At 31.7% G+C, this 22306-nt stretch overlaps 1 protein-coding gene across 1 annotated transcript in view; it reads right to left on the bottom strand.

Annotated features, from left to right (window-relative positions):
* Positions 1–18985, bottom strand: part of LOC142323305 (protein FAM136A-like) — a 34925-nt gene extending 15940 nt beyond the window's left edge. Inside the window, exons 1-2 of the mRNA XM_075362778.1 lie at positions 18765–18985; positions 17962–18102 (exon numbers count right to left, since the gene is read on the bottom strand). Coding sequence (XP_075218893.1) covers positions 17962–18102; positions 18765–18851 — 228 coding nt within the window. The 5' untranslated portion in view covers positions 18852–18985. The remainder of the gene's footprint in view (positions 1–17961; positions 18103–18764) is intronic.
* Positions 18986–22306: the final 3321 nt, after the last annotated feature.

The following is a 22306-nucleotide window of genomic DNA, read 5'->3' as shown; positions in this document are numbered from 1 at the left end:
TGTATGTAAAGAAGTATACAAGGTGTGTGAGAAAAGTAATGAAACTGACTTTTTACTTACCAAAGTTTTTATTTTTTTCAAACAACAATATTATTGCCTTTAAAGTAGTTCCCTTGGGCAGCTATACACTGGCGGATTCATTGTAACCACTCCTGGTAGCAGCGCTGGAAGGCTTGAACTGGTCGGTCACAGTCTTTTGAATTTCTCCAGAGTTCCAAAATGATGTCCTTTTATGACATGTTTTAATTTCAGTAAAAGGAAAAAGTCACAAGAACTCAAATCAGGTGAATAGGGGGGTTGAGGAACCATTGGAATACGTTTTGAGGCCAAAAATTCTGATGGAAATGGCCGTGTGACACGGGGCATTGTCATGATGAAGCATCCACTTGTCTGCAATGTCTGGTCTCACGCGGATCACTCACTCTTTTCCTGAGCCTTTCATGGACACCTCTGTAAAACACTTGGTTGACAGTTTGTCCTGGAGGAACAAATTCTTTATGCACGATACCCCAGTGTCAAAAAAGCAAATCAGCATGGTTTTGATCTTTGATTTACTCATTCGAAATTTTTTTGGTTGAGGAGATGACAATGTGCCACTCTTCGCTTTGCTGCTTTGTTTCAGGATCGTACTCAAATATCCAGGATTCATCACCTGTGATCACACGATTGAAGAATTCTTGGTCATTGTCAATCCTCTCAAGAAGATCAACGCACAAGTTTCTTGATTGTCCTTCTGTTTCGTTGTGAGGTTTTTCGGCACCAATTTCGCACGAACCTTTTGCGTGTACAAATTGTCTGTCAAAATTTGATGTATGGTGAGTGTTTAAATTTAACTGTTCACTCATCATCCTTATTGTTAAACGAAGGTCTGATCTCAAAAGAACCCTCACATGCTCAACGTTTTCATCAGATTTTGAAGTTGAAGGTCTCCCTGAGCAAGGTTGATCTTCAATGTGTTCCCGGCCTTCCAAAAATGATTTGTACCAATGGAAAACGTGTGCATGCTGATAAGCAATGTTCCCCATAGGCCTGTTTCAACTTTTCAAAGGTCACAATCATGGATTCTCCAAGTTTAACACAAAACTTGATTGCACAATGTTGCTCTAAATTACGATGCGCTATTTTCGTAACACACAACAAAAACACAACTTCACTGATGGCGCCGTCAAAAATAATGTGTTGGCTGAACGAAGTTGAAACTCGTACTGAGCATGTGGAAGGGATGAACAAACCAGTCTAGCACAGACTAATAGACACAGCGTTGCCAGATCGCTCGCAGTGTTACCAATCTCATTACTTTTCTCACACACCTCATATGTTAATCACGGATACTAATAAAAGCGGTTTGACGATGAAGACTAATAACTAAATTGGTAAAAAACTCTTCAATGTCTCAGTGGTTTGCATCTTTCCATCAACTATGTGACATATCATTTTTTAATACTAACTGGAGAATAAGAAATTTTCTTTTTTTTTATACTTTCCTTTTGCTTTTATATCTAATCCAATTCATGTGAATCACAATTTTGTATTAATTGCTTCAGCAAAGAAAGTCAATGAATTTCTCACCTGTATCCATTTAAAAAAATAATAATGCAAAGTTGCCAACACCTTTGTGTCCTTAACTGATATGGACCATACTTTCATGTTGTACTACAACCAAGAACTTTATTTGCTAGAGTAGTACTGTTATAATAATGACCCATCTAAAATTATGATTTTCCAAAACAGCAAACAACACAAGGGTCTAGAAAGATAATTTTCTATTATTATCTAAGCAATATAAAAAGGGATATTACTGAGAGGGGAATTGAACTCTAAATAACCATTATATCAATTTAGCGATAAGGAAAGTGGAGATGGTGAGTGAATAATAGAATTCCTATGGTTCATGATGAATTGGGGAGTTTGCTGACCAATTTCAATGCACTGAAGGTAGATGCAGTTTGAAGGAACTAATACTGAAGCCACGTCTGTGAATTGTAGTGCAGCTAACAGGTTACCGATTGAAGAGTGACTGATGATAGTACTAATGGTCACAGATTCATAAAATTTAATATGCAACTGTCATTGCTGATGAAAATCCTAACATTATGAAAATAGAGGTCACATGCTGAAATGTAATATTAATCGGTAGTGGTACGGTGCAGGTTAGAATCATGAACTATGCAAACTGAATCATCTGACAAGATGTAACTTTGATACTCTACAGTTAGGATCCCAGAAAAATATACATGGCATATTTGCAGAAAAACATAGGGAGTGAGTTTTCACTTTACTGAATAGGTTATTTATAATAAGAATCATGGGTGAAGAATCAGAGTGAAATTCAGAGGTGAACTCTCTCAACCCTTCTACATAAAAACTGGATTGAGGCAAGGAGACGGCCTCTCACCACTCCTTTTTAACTGCGCCCTCGAATTTGTCATGAGAAAATGGTATGAAATAAATCCCAAAAATATAAAAATGGGTACTAAGAAAAACTCCATCACACTAAATTGCCTAGGATTTGCAGATGACCTCGCTCTTTTAGCAAATAATATTCAAGAAGCCAAAACACAAATCATGGACCTTCAAAACCTAGCACAAAAGATAGGGCTTCATATCTCTTTTGGAAAAAACTGAACTAATGGCCATAGATCCTCTGGTAATAGAGCACATTACAGTAAACAATCAGAAAATTAAAATAGTAAAACAATTTAAATATCTAGGGGAAATAATAACTTATAATTTAAATGAAAAAGTGACATGGCAAAACAGGACAAATAAAATGATTAAATCCCAAAAATTAACTTGGTCAACATATAACAAAAAATGCCTTTCTGCTAAAACAAAACTTAAACATTATAAAACTGTAGTTCAGCCAGAAGTCACCTACGGAAGCGAGACCCTTTTCAAAATCACTCAGAAAAACCGAATTGAAAAAATTCTGAAAATAGAGAGGAGAATTGTCAGAACGTGTATCAATAAAAAACACCAAAAAGAAGGCCAATGGTGGATTGTGCCAAATGAGGTGGTGTATCGAGAAATAGAGCCTGTTACTGATACTATGCGGAAAAAAAGAATCTCTTTCTTTGGTCATCTCATAAGGACACCGGAAACAAGACTGTCAAGAAATATCATTGAAAAGCTCTGGTTCCAAAAGCTAGAAGTAGGATGGATCAAAGAAATTAGAGAAGATATGAAAGAATTGGGAATTTCCCTGACTGACCTACAGAATAAAACTGGAAAAATTACAAAGCTAAAAGACAAAAGCATTAGATTTAAACAAAAGACAGACAAACGACAAAATACAACGAAGAGGGTGTTTACAGATGAAGAAAAGAAAGCAAGATCTGAACGGATGAAGAAATACTGGGCAGCTCGGAAGAGTAAAATAACATGCTTTTCTCAGAAACGATCCAACTAAAATTGACTTGAAGTGTCAATTGAAGTGGTCCCATGTTGGCTGTAAAAGCATAATAATAATAAGAATCATGGAAAAATTGCTAGATACGTTACTTGCAGATAATTATTACTTTGTCACTGATGAGTCAATTTTACTTTGTGTCAGAACTTAGTGTGACAACAGGATTGATATGGGACATTTTGTTACGATGACTGAAAAGGAAATTTGTACTATTTCTTTTAGATATGGACAAGTAGAACACTACTGAGGTGAAAGATGTTATTACTGTGTTTATGTTAAAGAAATTTTCTGGTATTGACTGTCAATATTTATAAAAAATTTAAAATTGCTTGACTGAGTGTTTTCTCAAATCTGAAAGATCAGACTCCTTAAGATTCTCTATAAAGATATTGATATGACATTTCCTTGTGGCCTTCTTACTGACTACTAATGCTCCTAATAGTACTTTGTAAAATATTTGAAAGTGCGATGCCCAAATGTGTTGAAAATAGTATTAATACAGTTTAAATTTCAGGCAATCTTATTTCAGCCTAGTAAGTGTAACAGAATAAAAAAGATTTATGCAGAAAGATTAGGTCAAGTCATCAATTTTTTGTGTTTAATAATGCATTCCTGCAACAATATTTCATCCTTCAAAGCTAGGTCACAGTAGATAGAAAGCAGTGTTACCTTTATTGGTGTGAAAATTACTAAGGGATTTCTTCATGAAATATGTTTGGTGCAATGCTATGGAATTGTATTCTTTAGTATATCTTTGCAATTACAGCTCTCTCTTATTTGTAAACAAACTGCTTCTGCTGAAAAAATGTTGCTGCTTTGATTTAAAATCGAGCAGGGTAGCTATAGGAAGGAAGTGGTTTTGTAAAATGATGTCTTTACAATTATGAAGGAATGAGGCTTATAGACAGGTTTAATACATAAAAAAAAAAACTATGATGACTTTATAGGGTGTTTTGATCCTGTCAAAATATCCTTCTATGTAATCAGAACATTAGAAATATTAGATGCGGTATTTGGGTATAATTTTTGGATAACAAGCTGACATTAAAACCTCATTTGTACATACTTTCAGAAGGATTCAAGGAAATTAAGTTGTAGATTGGTAATATTCATTATTTGAGCTAGTAGCTTGATTTCACTAGTTATATCAGGACGTTAGTATGTGTGCAGTACAGCTTGCCTATTCAGTAGTAGCACATAGAAATTGGATGCGCCACAGCATCGCAGCAATAGTTTGTGGTAGGAGTAAAAAACTTGTCAGTTGAGATCAGAACTCCAAGCGTAAAACATCATGTTTACATACTTTTGTGAAAACATTGAATATGTTTTCTTATTACCAATAACTGGATTTAATATGTTAAAAAGTTTATAAATAGTCTTAGTGTCATTAAAGAAAAGTTATTTTTTTAGTTAACTTTATTTGAATTGCTTGTAAATTTAATTTATTGTAGGGTAAACATAAACCCATAAAACTGGTGAAAAGAGATCAAAAGTCAGACTCAAGCAGTTATTCTCAATATTTATAATTTTATGAAGAAAGAAGCTGAAGGACAAGCAAAAAATTTCTAAAGCAATCGGTTAGATCCCTTCAGCGTATTTTAAAGCAACAAGTACAACACAAAACTAATGGAAATCAGTACTCGTCATAAAAAAATGGCCAAGGAAGAGAAGTTGAAAACTGATCTGGATGATTTCAACAGAGATTTCATTCGAAGGATGGTGAATAAGTTTCACTTACAGGAAGGAGAATGCTCCTCTCTGAGGAAGCTTTTGCCATTAGTAAAAAAGCAAATAACATTTGATGGGGACATTTGGGCTCTTCGTGTAGTCATGAAAAATATAGGCCTCAGGTGAAAAAAACCTGAAAACAGAAAATTTTGATAGATAATGAAGATATATGAAAAGGTTGCAGTATCTGCGCTCCTTAACACAGTACAGAGAAGAAAATCATCCAGTTATATATAGATGAAACCTACATATATTCTTCCCACACAAAGGGTCAGATATCTATCCTTACTTGTTAGGTTCTTCAGAAGGGTTGAAAGCTCCTGTTTCTAAAGGGAGTGAAGCAATAATAGTTAATGTGGGAGAAGACAGTTTTACTGAAAATACTCTCCTATTATTTAAGTCAGATCAAAAACAGGTGTATCAAGATAATATGAATTTTAATAATTTTCAAAAATGCATTGTGTCTCAATTGCTACCGAATCTGTCACAGAAATCTGTAATGGTCATTCAAATTCAAAAAAACAAGACCTGATTGACTGGTTCATTAAAGACAAAATAACAATTTTGTATGAAATGTTCAAACCTCAATTTTATATGCTGATAAAACTACACAAATGATTTACAACATACAAGATTCTTTGTTATCTGAAAAAAGACATAGTGCTGTCAGATTACCAACTTATCATCCCGACTTAAATGCTACTGAGAATGTCTGGGCATGTGCTAAAAATTAATTTCCCAAATATATGTATGTAACATTCAGTTTAGAAGACAAATAGAACTGGCAAAAGAAAAATTTAGAGAAATAAATGTAAACTTCTGGAAAGCAACTTGCAAAACTGTGAGAGAGATTATTTAAAAACTTGAACCAATGTTAGAGAAAATTTCAGAGTGCTTTATTGTAAAATTACATGTAACTGATTTCAGTTCTGACAGTTCCATGGACGAGTGATGACGAAAAGGACATACAGAATGGAGTTGAAGAAATAGTGTAGCTTGGAAAGAAATGAAATATGTTGTGTTAGGTAATGTGTTAATTTAGAGTCTAGTAAAAATTTATGGAAGCAATTTAGAAAATTTTTTTTTTCTTTGGGGGAAAAAAATTTTCACGTTATCATCGCCCAGAAAACAAAAATTTTAAATATAAAACTCAAAAATATAAAATATAACAAAAACAAAAATTAAAAACAACATAAAAACTTAAACTAACATATTTAAAAAAAAACATACAACTACTATCATAGCTAACTAAAAAATGACATATAACTTATAAATATTATCATGACAAAATCTTAAAATAACTAATATTATATAATTAATATTTATTTTATATTTTTATTTTATATATATATATATATATAAAATAAAAAATAAATATAAGAATAAATTTAACAAAGTTCGAGAGGAGTGTAAAGGGCTCCTTCTTGGATAACAGGAAGAATAAAGATTTAATATGAAATTCATAATTATAAAATAGAAACAGTTTTAACAATAATATTAAATGTTATGTAAAATACTAGCACGTCAAAGAAATAAAAACACCCAGTCTAAAAGGTTCTTTATCGTTGCCCAGGATTCGATGAATGTTTCTGGGCAATTTAAATTTATGCAAGGTCGCATAACATATGGAATCCACAAGGATGTGGCACACAGTCAAGCGGCAGTTGCATCATATATATATATATATTGGTGCGTTTACTGCTGACATCAGATACCCGTGAGTGTCTCTGGTATGACCTAACTGCAATCGACAAAAGGACCACTTCCTCTCGATGAAGTTTTCTGCTTGAGAGTCCCATGGCAACACAGTGTCTTTAATGTGTTGATGTTTATTACCAACTGTAGCAGTCCAGTAACCTTGCCAATTTGCTCAAAGAGCATGTTTTACACAATTAATAAAATCACATGTAGTAACACAAGTGGTGAAGGACGGTTGACTACATGCGTCTTTAGCAGCGCAATCTGCACTTTAATTGCCCGCAACTCCCACATGGCTAAGGATCTAGCAGAAATTCACTTGTGTTCGATAGTTCAACTCAATGATTGCATTATAGATTTTGGTTACAGTAGGATGTCTAGAGTACAAATCTTCTAAAGCTTGAAGCGCACTACATGAGTCACTACAAATAAGGATATGATGGTATTTTGGGTTATCGATATTCAAAGCCTTATTGATAGCATGTAGTTCAGCAGTAAAGACACTTGTAATATTAGGTAGACCAAACATATAAGTTCTGCCATTAACAACAAATGCACATCCAACGGTATCATTCTGTTTCTATCCATCTGTGTGTACTATTGTGTCTGGGTTTATCTTGGAGAATATGTGAAACATTTACTAAAAGACAATAGGTGGTGTTGATTCTTTATTGTATATGGTAAGGTGTCAAAAATAAAATTTATAAGGCTGATTCTCCACAGAGGTTATGAACAGGGATACTTTGGAAAAATAGATGTGTCAACATTTAAAACATGTAGTAAATGGTACAAACGCCCACAGGTGCAATATAATGTGGATAATCTTCATACCTTTGTAAATTACAATTCACAAGAACTGCGTTAAAGGCAAGGTGATTTGGTTGTCCTTTAAGATGAGCAAAGTAAAATGCTAGAAATTGGTCACATCTATCCCAAAGTTATGGCTCATCCCACTCAACAAGTATGCTAATGACATGGCTTGATCTAAAAGCACCTGCAGCAAGACAAAGGGAAGCATGATGTACAGCATCTAACATCTTCAGCGCGTTATGACATGTTGAAGAGTAGGCGACATAAGCATAATCTAAACGGGACCAAACTAAGGAATAATAAAATTGCAACATACATGACCTATCGGTTCCCCAATTAGCGTTGCTAAGGACTCGCAGCATATCTAGAACTTTGGAACATTATGTTTTTAATAATTTGATGTGCTTGACCCACATAAGATGGCTGTCATAAAATAAACCTAAAAACTTAACATCAGGAGAGGTAGCAATTAACTCTCTGTTTAGAAAGCATTATGGTATAAAAGGGTTCCAGGGTGAGAAAAGACTACAAATTCTGTTTTCTCAGGTGAAAAGATGACGCCAGTAACCTTGGACCAAGCTTCAAGGTGAGACATAGTGTTTTGTAATAGTGTCTCTACTGTGGCTGTTAAACAGGATGTAGTGTACATGGCAAAATCATCAAAAATAAAGAACACGAAACATGTGGCTGCACACATTCAGTAATACTGTTGATGGCTGCAGCAAACAAGGTGGCACTTAATACATTTTCTTAAGGCATTCCATTCTCCAAGGTGACGCTATCTGATAAAGAATCTCCAACATGAACACGAAAAGTTTGGTCATTTAAGAAACCCTTAATGCAAGCTACTGTCCTCGAGTGGGGAGTTATTCTTTAAGGGTGTTTAGAATACCATGTCGCCAGGCTGTGTCGTTTGCCTTGATGATATCAAAGAAGATAGCAACGAGGTGCTGGCGGAGTAGGAAAGCGTTTTGAATAGCTGCTTCAGTGACACTAAATGGTCAATGGAAGATCTTCCTTGGTGGAAACCTCACAGTTATAGAGATAAAAGGTCATTGCTCTCTAAGTACCATGTAAGCCTGCGGTTCACCATTCTTTCCATCAGTTTGCATAAAACATTTGTCAAGGAGGTAGGGCGGTAGCTTGAGGGGCATGCTTTGTCTTCACCAGGTTTAGGAACTGGTATGATAATGGCTTCTGACCTGACTGGTGGGAAGACTTGTGTGGTGAATAAACCATTATAAATACACAATAGGTGTCGGAGCACCGAATTGGAAAGAGACATCAAGCAGAAAGAATCTGCTAAGGTAGTTACCCCTGCAGAAGATGAAAGGAGTTCCTTCATGAATGACTCTGATAATGGACTGTTTCAGTGATCTGCAAATTGCATGAAACTTCTTCCACACAGTAAACATAGGAGTAGTGAAATGGTGTCCACATCTTAGCGTCCAAGAATATCCAACAACACACTGCTCTAGCCTTAGGGTACAAATTTAAATGTTCATTTGTAGGCCTGGAGTTAAATTTGTGCAGTGCCTGCTGTCATTTCCTAATAGCATTTTGGCAGTCATAGTTTCATCAAGGAACAGAAGGATATCTAGGGTTTGCAGATGTTTTTGGAATATATCTATTGACATTCTCAAGTATCAAGGGCATCTGCACCGTCACTGTGATGGGAAGGCTTTATGGTAATTGTTCTAATCAGCTTTTTCAACAATCCATTTCCGTGGCCTTTTGTCCACTTAGCGGACACCAAAAGCAACAAGAGATAAATATTAAAAATAAAAAAACATGATTGCTGAAAAGAAAACATTGTTGACAAATATTGTCTTTAATATAGAATAATTGAGAAGTGTGCAGAAGACAATTTTGTATATATATATTTTTTTTAATTTTTAAAATCTATTTAAATATACATATATACATACACACATATATATATGTGTGTATATATATAGCCTATGACACTCCCATTAACATACAGATTTCAACACGTGATCATATATCCAAATCGGTTCAGCCGTTGAGCTGCTACAGTGAAACATACATACATAAATAAATAAACAATAACAATTACACTCCTTTTTGGGCAGTCGTATAAAAACACTAGTTACATGAATAAAATTGATCATTTGACCAATCAAATGATAGATTCAAAAAAATTCATCAGTTGAGTGAGTCGTTTTTGAATAACTCACACCTCAAGAATTCATTCTGAACAATTCAGAAACTTGTATCCGATACCTGAGATGCGAGTTATTAATTATATTTAAAATGTCATTCTAAAATGATTGTAAAATTAAGGTGTTTAAGTATCTATCTAAAAAAATTATTAATGCCACTTTTTTAATTAATTCTGTAACATTTTTTTATTGGTTTTAAATTTCATACACAACTTGCTGTAAAATTATGGCAAGAACGCTTTCTCATTAGTTATAAACTTTAGAAACATAATGTTTTTAACAATGAACTAATAATTGTGTTTGTGTTGCTTTGATTAACTCACTAAATAAAAGAAAGGGAATATTAGTTAATATTTAGCAATAAAGAACATGCTTACATGATCAAACATACTGCCCATAAAAAAATCATGATTTTTTTTCTTAAATGTTTATTAATAATAAGTAAGAAGAAACCTACAAATAAGAACAAGAAGAAAGAACATGCTTACATGAACGAACATACTTCCTGTTAAAAGAATCATAAGATTTTTTCTTAGATGTTTGAAAAACAGTAAATAACAACAGTAATAATAATTATAAAATAAATAAATAAATTTTACTACTGTAATTAATTCATTCAGTATCGTAGTAGATCTTAAAACACAACTATTTTCCATAGAAATAAATCGATACTGAAAATCCATTAACAATTTTATTTGATTTTTTTTTTGGCATTGTAGTTACAATTAAGCATGCATATATACATAATATGTATATATGTAAATTTGCATATAGGTTGGGTTTTTTAAATTTATGCACATAATTATATAACACTCCTCGTAATGCAAGGATTCCAACATGGGGTCAAGCATCTAAATCGGTTTGGCCATGGAAGCTACTATGATGGAACAAATAAACATACATACACCCTACAAACATTACACTATTTTTTGGCAGTTGTGTAATAATAATTGGCCTGTGGTCACTGCTGTAAAAGTCGTCACAAATAAATGAATTAAGACGAGGAAGTAAACTTGATGAGCATCAGGAGATGTCGATGTTGGACAGTATACCAGACTATAAGGACATGAATGTGTATATCCATCATTCAGTAAGCAGAGGTGTAAGTTTTGTCCATTCTTTTTATCATATTTCCTTGAGGGACAGAAGAGCCCCATGAAATATAGTGGGCATTAAAGTCTCCTACTATTAACGATGGTGATGGACTCTGTGTGAGGAGATTTGATATGTCTAGAGCATTGAAATCAGAGTTTGGTGAGAGATACAACATGCAGATATGCAATTTAAATAGGACAATTTACAGCAACAGCAGGAATGAGGGCAGAAATGAGCTAGTGGTATCCTTGTAGCCGACCTCATTCTGCATGAAAATAGCAACTCCACCAGTCTCTCTACTCTCCACAAGAGTCGTATCTCTCACAGAAATAGCCTCTGAGTGTTACCGCATCTTACTATATTAGATGCATTTCTTGGAAGCACATTATTAATGGTTCATGTGCATGCATCAACACTCTTCAACATCTTCAATGCAGGACCGAAGACCTCTAATGTTCCATGGAATAATGCTCATAAATAAAGGTAGTTGAAACAGAAATACAGATAAATAAATAAAATTAAAAAAATTAGTTGTAGGTGATCGTTTTACTTTTCAAATTTTTGATTTTATAAAACTGATGCCCTGGGGTTGGGCGGTTCCTCAACCATATCCTCCAGTATACAAGGTGATGGAGGGGGAGATTTTGAAAAATGGGAAGTCACAGATGACATCCCAGAGGAGCGGTTGTGTGGCTTCTCTTAACAGGGAGTTTATTAGGTGACTTACCACCAGCTGTATTTACTCCCACCCATACAGGTAAAACTTTGGGGACAGGACTTTAAGAGGGATCCCTCTAGTGTTAGTTTCACCAGCTGCAACTACCGACTTCTTATTTATCTTTGTTAGCTCAGAAATAGTTGCAGTACGTGAAGCAACCTGATCAGATAAAATCTGAACAAACTTTTTCAGTTCATTGTAGGATCCACACTGTTGTTACCTGTATTTGCAGGGGCTTTACTTGATGTAGCGACAGTGAAAGAAACATCTGGTTTAACTGGGTTATGAGAATTTTGTATCTTTTAATATTCTCTTTGTACAGCTGGGGAAGTTTCTGCTCCATACGGTTTTGAGAATTGCCTTCTCTTCATTAAAAGTTGGGATCTCAGGAGCATGCTGTATGTGATCCACTGCAGTTCGCACATTTTTCAACTTCTTGGCAGTTAGTGTCATTGTGGCCTTCCTTAATACATTGTGCGCATACCTCAGTTTTCGGGCAAGATGTTGTAGTGTGGCCAAATACTTGACATTTGAAACATTGCCGTGGGTTAGGAATGAAAGGTCACACTCGAACTAACAGGTAACCAACTTTTATTTTTTCTGGTAGTACTGGAAGGCTGAAAGTCAATATAAGAGGTGTTGGTTCTTCCATTCCACTCTGCCATTTCATTATTGCTTAACATTAACAACTTGGGAATGAAGCTCATCATCTATTTCTCTAACATCTATATCCAGAAGGTCATGGTAAAAAATTACCCCTCGGCTTGTATTCAGTGTTTTGCAGGACACTGCACTTACGTTTATACCACCCATATTAGTAACTCGTAATTATATGTTTCAAGGCAGAATTGATCTGCCTTGCAATTTCCTGATGTTCTTTGGGGAAACGTTACAACTTTATTAATCAGGAAAGCCGAGACCTTATGAAGGGAGCCAGCCACCTTCCTGTTTACTTTGAAGAACTATAAATCTGATGTTCTTATATTGGAGACTTGATCTGTCACCATTTAAACTGACACTTTGTTCAGAACTATCCTTGTCAGACATCACTGAGCGTGATCTCTTCACAAAAGCTAAAGTTTGTGGTTTTTTCATATGGACCACCAACCATCATATGAGTTTTTGTAGACTTGCAATTTTGGTCCCACGAGTACCGTTGATATAATGGACCACTCCAGCAGTGCGCATGTGTACTGGACTAGAGCTAAATACAACTGGGTTCACCCAGGTGCTCAGAGGACATCATTTGAGACTCACTACAAACAGCCATTCACCCACTGGCATGACAGTTTCCACCTTCGGTTATGGTTGCATTTTGTAAGATGTCGTAACACCACCAAGTGTAAATGTAAGAAGAAACGGTGTAGGATGTTGTTGTGTAAGGGTATGTGTTGTAACTTGTGTAGTGCATGTGTATAGTGTAAAGCGTTCTGTAGCTCTGTGTGTAGCAGGAAGAAAAGCTGCTGAGGCTATGGCTGTGGGGTTACTAACCCCCAAAATCTTACAGAATAAGACTCCTCATTGGGGGAGAAAAATTTTTGAATTGTAATATTACAAAAAAATTAGATTCTATAGACCTCAAAGATAAGATTTATAAGATGATTTATAGTGTACTTTTTGTTTAATATGTTTGATTTGCGTAGTTTTGTTAATTTTGTTTGTTGAACATGTAGTAATGATTCTTAGAAATAAAAATAATCATGAATTAATGTCACCATCCACAATCATGTAGCTTAATATAAAACTAAAACTATGCATAGTTAAAACATGATGAAAGACATTTCACTGAAGTAGATTTATCATTAGCTACTTAAATGTAATATATTAGAGACATAAGAAACTTCTGCGTAGGTGATATTAGGGAGTCGAGTATTGTTAACTACAATTGCAGATGAAGGTTTGCTCTATATATTCCTGTCTGCATAATGAAACTCTCTCGGTTATTGGATCGAGATAACTAAGTGTTCACACAGCTCATACACAACCACTCACTAAACAAACTGTAGTTATTGTTAATTTCAGCTTGTAAGTCCTATCATACAGAGTTTTTGATAAGCTATGTGTTTTGTTGGGGGTGTGTTCCAATTGACTGGAAGGCTTTCCAGTGTAGACATACATACATACATACACACACACACACACATATATATATATATATATATATATATTCAATATCAAATGAAACTTTAACCACCAAAACACAGTAAACAGATAAGTTAAACTTATTAAATTAACACCAAGAATCATTTTTCACAGGATCCCGCATCTTCAGTTAATAATCAATTCTACAATTATATCAAAATCAATTGGTTTTTAAAAAATTTAGAATTTAGAAATTGCCAAAACAGCTACTTTTTTATAATCTTGAATTTTGTTATGGATGAACACATAACACTGCTGCCCAGTACTGGAATCATATATATACTCTGTCCTTATATATAAATATATATATATAAGAACCGAGTAAGTGGTAGGTACAGTACAGCATTACATGAACTAAAGAACAGGGCAAATGCGGGCATGGCAGAAAAGGTGAAACACTGTTCCGATTGGGATCTGACCAGTGCTTATGTGCTACAAACATGTAACAGAATAAAGATAAAAAAAAAAACAAATAAGAAAAGTCTGAAAACATACTTCTTCAGACTTTTTTATCTTTCCTATTTAGCCTTTGGGAATTACCATTCAAGTATTACTTCAGAGGATGAATGAGGATGATATGTATGAGTGTAAATAAAGTGTAGTCTTGTACAGTCTCAATTTGACCATTCCTGACATGTATAGTTAATTGAAACCCAACCACCACAGAACACTGGTATACACGATCTAGTATTCAAATCCGTATAAAGTAATTGCCTTTAACAGGACTTGAACGCTGGAATTCTCAACTTCCAAATCAGCTGATTTGGGAAGACACTTTCACCACTAGACAAACCCGGTGGGTTATACTTCTTCAGACTAGAAACCAATATGTGAACAAATTAAAACTTTAGACAAGTTTATAAAAGAAATATATATATAACACAGTTCAATACCAATAATTTTATTATAAACATTGATGATTGTGAATAGATTAAATTGAGAGAACAAATTGATAAAGAATAGAAAGTCACTCTTCCCTTTTATTGGAACCTAAAATTAGTATCAACTGCATTTACAATGATTTTCATCTAACTGTGGCGTAAAAAAAAAAAAATATATATATATTTGAATAATAATGAAAATGGATAATTTAAACTACTTATAAGAAGCTGAGAAGCTGAACTACCTTTTGTGATTCTCCAGGTATCAGATCGTATACATTACCAGAAGGAAACCATCAATAAAAACTCCGACAAGATATTCTGAATGAAAATTGTATCAAATTTTTATTCAATTTCTTAAAATCTTTTATTAAAATTCATTAACTGTATGTAAACCACAAAAGAAATTGTACCTGTAAACAGAGGAGCCCTTGTTTGAAATTCCGTAAAAATAAAAGCAGGCATTGATAAGAATTCAATCATGAAAATTATTATGCCTAATTAGCATGCTTTTCAAATCCATTAATTCATCACAAGTTATTAAAAATACTATATCATTACTTTCATTGTATGCTAAAACTGATAGTTGTCATGATCAACCAAATTAAATAGAATAGATATGTCTACAATTGTGAACATTATCACTAATAACTGTACTCTTGTATTTTTATTAATAGTTATATAAATATATTTCACAGGTTTATGTTTCTTGTTTTTTTAAATGGAATTATTTTTTTTGGAGGGATTTTTTTTTTATTAATACTCTATAAAATATTCTTATATCCATTTTGGTTTTCTAAAATTTGATTTGTTTTAATTTTTTGTCTAATTTTATTTTTTAAATACAACAAATTACATTACACATACACACACAATAACAAATACAGAAGTAATTTAGAAAAACTAGATATAAATAATAATAAACTCAAATATTTAAAAACAAATTATATTTACAAATATAAACATAAGAGCAAACTTATAAATGAACAGGTAAATTTTGAAAATGATAAATTATTAAAATAGAACATCTGTTCGAATCTGACTTAACTGTAACCGATATTTGATTCACCTGATCATGACAACTATCAGCTGATGAAGGCAATATATTCCCTGATAGTATTTTATTAACTGATGAATAAATGGATCTGAAAAGAGCCTTTTATGTAAAGTGGTAAGTAAGTATTCATCTTGGTATTAATTTGGTGTTTATTAGTGTTTTTTTTTTAAAATAGACTGGACATGTTTTTAAAAATAAAAAGTTATTTTGGTTTACATACGTACATACAACATCAGTAATATGTAGAGAGAACTTATTATAAACAATTATGTTACTCGCCTCCCTATGGAAATCATTATATATGATTTTCTAGTAAAAGAAAATGAAAAAAAAGAAGAAAAATCAGTTATTTTACTAAGTTATTCTTGCAGGAACCATATAGCTATCTCTTAAAATAATAACATTCCCTTTTATGCATAACTGCTTTTCCTATAATGCAGTTATCTGGATAAATTTACATCTTAAATTAAACCTCAAAGTTAAATAAAATAATTGATATAAACAAACACATGGAATATTTTAATTTATATATAAATGTACAAATTTTTGGTGATTGTTTAATATTTAGAACACCACCTATTTTTCTAATAGGTATATTAGAAATTAATTATATTAATGAATATAATATTAATATTATTAATTATAATATTGTAAAATATAAAAATAGTTCAGATAAAAATATTTATAAGTAGATTAAAGGTTGGAGGTGTGAAATATCATTATTCCTTTGCTTTGATTATATACTGTAATCTTATCAATATAGACATGTTACAAAGCACAGTGTTAATTACTTTTACATTGTGGCTATTATTCTATTGTCAGTCATGTTTCATGTTCTAATTATGATTGAGCTTTGCATGATATGAATGCAAACATATTTTTAACTAGTTTTATTCTCATTTTGAAGAAACATATTTATTCATCTTTATCTTTATGAAGAAATATTGGATAAATTTTTGATAAAACATATGATAATACTGTTCGTAATATGTCTAAGTAACTCAAATGTGATAGTGATATGGCCTTAAATAACAGATTATTCCATTTTAATAAATGTATAACAATTACCAACAATACATAAAAAGAATACATCAACACACGGCAGTAATAACATTTTGCAATTACAGGAAAATGATTTATAAACTATAATTTGCCATATGATAAAGTATGCCTCCATTTTGTGATGTTTAGGTGCTTCTATAATCACCATAGCAAGATTTCATTTGTAACGAGTTCAAAATATCTAACCAAAGCTGCATTAACTGGCCTTCTTAACTTTAAGAGGTGTGGTTTTGCTAGTTTAAAGCTAGGAGATCTGGATTTAAGATAGTAGGATTCAACAAGTAAAAACAGCTGGAGTAAGATAGTTGAGATATCAAAAGAAAATTTAGATGACAGAAACACAAATATTAACATTAAATTGAAGGCAAGTTGGCGTTTATATGAAAAGAACAAGACAGAAAAGTTTTCTAGTTCCCGTGCCAATGTGAAGGTAATACTAATAGCTTTCAATTATCTAGAAACACAAATATAGAAAATCTGTGGCATGAGGTATGCTCAAATATGCTCTGTTTTACATATCATAAACATCATTTTGTAACGCATTTTAGTTGAATTAATGTTTAAAATGATTGATAATGAACACAAAACACATTTAATAACTTCTTACAGCTCTACAATTACAATAACCCAGTACTGCAAGAAACTATGCAACATAACCCATTCTATCAAGAGACCAGCTATTCTTTGGGTAAATTATGGAGTAAATTTTGAATATTTATGATTTCCCAACCTTTAAAGGCATTAAAACTATAATATACTAATCAGTAAGAAGTATTATTATGAATATTAACAAAAGTAGGTAGGGCACCCTTATAGTAAATACAAGTAATTACAGATTTTTTAAAAATTAAATAGTGTAAGTATTAGTAATATAAAACAATTAAATGGAGAGCAAAAGATGGATAAGTATTGAATAAATTCAATGTGTTGGTAACACTGAGGGAGAAAAAGTTGGTTCTCTTAAATTAACATTCCCATAGATTCTAAATATTAATGTACATTGTAAATATAAAGCAACACAATATTGTGGATAATGTGTACCACAATATTCTGGAAAACACACACACACACATATATATATATATATATATATATATATATATATATATATATCTTTGCACTCATAAAATAACTAACCAAAATAAAATACTACAATACATTAGATTTAAGTTGCTTACATGAAAATTTTCCATTTGAGAACTGACGAACCGCTGAGCAATCTGTAATGGTATGCTGCAATTTTCAACACACTGATGCAATTCCTTTAGAGAATAATCAGCCCGCTTGCAACAATTTATTGCACAAGAGTGCATATCAATCTGTAAATTAAGGGAAATAATATCAAGTTTTTAATATTTTTTTTAATGTCAAATTTCAATTTATACTTTGAATTGAACTTATAATTTGTTACTTCAATTGTAACTTAAACTAAAATCTACTCACAATTACTACTATGTATCTTCTTGCAAAATTGTAAATAAGCTACACTAATATGATTTGTAAATTGAATGTTATGCAAAAACAATGAAAAAAGTAATAGCATGAAACAAATTCAGATGGAAAAGCTGTTAACCAATATATAAATGTAAATGTAGCTATATAAATGTAGATGAATAAGGGCTGCAAGGCAAAACCTTTTAAACAAGCAATGGTATTAATGCTAGATTACCTGAATAGACAACCTGAAGTGCTTCTAGTTTTTCCAGAGATCATTATGAGGCTCAAGTACTTTGGATGAATTTTAAACATACAGTAAAATTTACAATACAAATAGAGATAAGAATTACTCACCAGTTTTATACTTATACAGACTGCAGTGCAGATATCATGCAATCTTAATTACTAGCTTTTCCGAAGTAGTAAAAGAATTTAAATAAATTAAGTTAGGAAAAAGGTTTCACCTAATTAACATCGGTTTTAACATGTGAAACAAAGTTAGGTTATGCGATAACCGCAAAGTAATAAATATTTTATAACATACCTGCATCTTACGGAAGTACTTCCGATCAAGCGAGTCAATTAAAGTATTTAAATTCTGTTCCAAAATATGCTTTCTCTCTTCAGCCATTTTGTAAACGTTTGCCTTAAAATACCTCAGGTTTTCACGGCAAGAATGACTTAAGACTGAGCGAAAGGTTGAAATGCCGGTTTTTAGCCATGCACAACAGCAATCATTGGCCAAAGCAGTTTGCAGTGTGATCAACTGACAAAAACATCTGGGATCAGTAAAAATGAAGAGAATTTAAATTAAAATAATGTACAACCAAATAAATTAATTTACATTCAAAAAATTATATCAACTTTTAATATCAAATTACAAAACTAATTATTTTGTCTAAAATTGTAAAAGCCAAATTTGATAAGTGTGGTTAACCGAATGAAACGGGGTTATCGAATACACACACACACACCCATATATATATATGTGTATAAGTTTTCTGCATATTTGTAAGCATAATTTATCTCTTCTCATAAGATACTGGGTACTGACCGCATTCAACTTATGGTTTATTGATTAAAATAAATGCATTTGTATTGGACGTACTGCTATCTAGAGAGTATTCTGCTAGGTAGTCGGGCACTTAGAAATCTGTACTTTTTAAAACATCGTATCTATAAGAGATTTAGAAAAAAATATTTATTTTTAGGACTGTTAGCAATTGTCACAATATCAAAACTTTCGCCAGCTGCCTACAATAATGAGAAATTAGAGTTATTGTATTGAATCTTGTTTACTGAGCCTATATCTAGAATTTAAACAATATTTAATTTGGAAAAATCATACTAATTACTGTAATTAATTTCAAAGCTATCTTCCGTATTTTGCTACCATAAACTGCTACCTTGAACACAAATGTTTTAAATATCTCAATTCTTAGATCTATGTTAGATACTAGTAGCAGGCTTTTTCATGAATGTCTTTTGGCTTGTTTCAGTCTACTTTTGATGTCTGCATTACTTCAAGCATCCTTTGTAATTCTACTGTTTAAATAATAAAATCCTGTAGCTTGTGGTACATTATTATCACCTGTTTTTTAATGTTTAATTCCTCATAACCCTATTTTTATGCTATCTAATTATTTTTGTTTTACTGTTAATTTTTAAAACTGAATTTTTCTTCTAGCAATATGCCATCAGTATTAATTCTAATTCATTTTTGGATTCTGCCAAAAGAAAAACGTCTTCAACAAATCTCCACATTCTTATTTTTTCAACTTGTTTAATTATTTCACTTTTAAATTTGGTTTTATCTCTTGTATTGCTTGTTTTATGTACAAGTATTCACAATATTAAACATGGTTCAGTATGAATACACATGATCAAGTTTTTCTCATTTTTTAAAATAATTCTAGTCGTTTAATACATTCTTTAAATTTAAGAATTAAGTAAGCAAATTATAAAATATGGAAATCAGTTGATGGTCTCATAATATTAAAATAAGTCATCTAATTTATGCAGCTGTATAATGATATTGGAGCTGTATCTATATTTTGGAGCTGTCATAGTTGACTGGATTGCACTTTAATAAAACAGGGAAGCTGAAAAAATCTGTATAGTCACTGATTATTGTTTTTCCAGAAGTGGTGAAATGTTATCTTGATCTAGGATATCAAGCAATGCTGAAACCAGAAATGGTCATCAGGACATCTACAATTCAAGGAAAATCTCTCTGAGATGTACGCCTTCTGAGTCTGATATGGCTTTGACAAGTCAGAGATTCTACTGAATGGGGGATCTGAAAAACAAAATGTGGCAATTGAACTAGTCAGTTTAGTTGTTGCCATAGTTATTCTTTTATTACAATATTATTGACCTTTTAAATTCAGACAAAACAATTCTACAGGCAGAAAATGCCTAGCAGTGTTTTTGATCCAGTGAGTTGTAATGACAAAGTTACAAATATTATATATCATGTAATTTTATTTTACAAGGTGTAATATATAATACATATATTTTTCATGTTCTGGTTGAAAGTGTGCACTGTTAACAATAAAATATCAGTTGTACTGATGGTGACAGAGATAAATTTATATTTAAATTCTATTAAATATACCACCTAGCTCGGAATACTGAAATAAGAAATACCTTACCTTAATTTTTCATGAAACTACTTTTGTGGGATCCCGCATCCTGAATGCAAATTTAGTTTAAATAATATTTAAACTAAATTACGAATTATAATTAATTAAATAATTAAAATTTAATAACTTAAATCCCAAAAAAATTACAATGAAATTATAAACAGTACAGTAAGAGTCTTGCAGATATCATTTCTTCCGTTCAAAAAACAAAAATTTCTGTAATATAAATAAAACTGTTTTTAACAAAACAATACTGATATAAAAAAAGGTAAGACATTACATTTCTATTATCAAAATCTGTTATTAATTTATAATTTTCTTTTTAAAAAAATACATGTTTATGTAATAGACAATAGATATACAATAATAGATAATAAACATTGTTTAAGCATTCCATATAATAAGAAAAAAAAATATAAAAAATTGTTACAGAACTCTTACTGGCCTGATTTCATTTATTAAACAAGTAATACATATCACATTTGCAGAAATAATACAATTCTTATGATTATTTGTTATTTAATAAATGAAATCAGTAAGAGCTTTGTAACAAATTTTTATTTTTTGCCTATTATATGGAATGCTTAAACATTGTTTATTATCTATTATTGTATATTTATTGTGTATTACATATATTTAAAATGCATTTTTTTTAAAGAAAATTCTAAATTAATAACGGGACTTTGGAATAGAAATATAGTGTCTTACCTTTTTGATATCAGTATGGTTTTGTTAAAAACAGTTTTATTTATATCACAGAAATTTTGGTTTTTTGAGTGGAAGAAATTATGTCTGTGAGACTCTTACTACATGGTTTACAATTTCATTGTAATTTTTTGGATATCACTGAATTTTGTTAGATTATTCTTTTTTATGAATAACTGATTGCTATCTTATGGATTTATTATTAAAATTTATTGCCTTTCTACAACAAACAAATTGACGGCCAATTTTTTTTGTTGATAGTCGTATCATATTCACTTCATACAATATTTTTCCTTTTTTAATAAAATATTATAATGACCTTTACGAATCGAAGATCCGTTATGGTAATATTGCACTTATTACTTTGTAAGTGTAACCCTCGATTTTTATCGTTAAATTCGATTTTATCAATCGAATTTATTTCTGTTTTATTTATTCCTGTTTTAAGAAAACTAATATATTCTTTTGTAAACTAATAATTTTATTTATTTTATTTTAAAGTAGTGATGGGAATTTAAAAAATTGTTTCACCTTCGGTACTTTCATTTACGTAAGAACATTTGTTATTAAAACAACCTGTAATATATTTTATTTTAAATTTTATTATTTCAAGAACATTATCTAGTTTTTATACACTTCCTAGTATTATCAAGTACTGCTATCTAGCTGCGTGATTCGTAAAGGTACATTAAAAAAATGAATAAAGTGACATATCGAGATCCGCGGTTCAAGTGGA

The sequence above is a fragment of the Lycorma delicatula genome, chromosome 4 (genome assembly GCF_047948215.1).
Source record: "Lycorma delicatula isolate Av1 chromosome 4, ASM4794821v1, whole genome shotgun sequence".
Taxonomy (NCBI): Eukaryota; Metazoa; Arthropoda; class Insecta; order Hemiptera; family Fulgoridae; genus Lycorma; species Lycorma delicatula.
The sequence above is the reverse complement of the archived record's forward strand: the minus strand, read 5'-3'. Positions and strand labels throughout refer to the sequence as shown.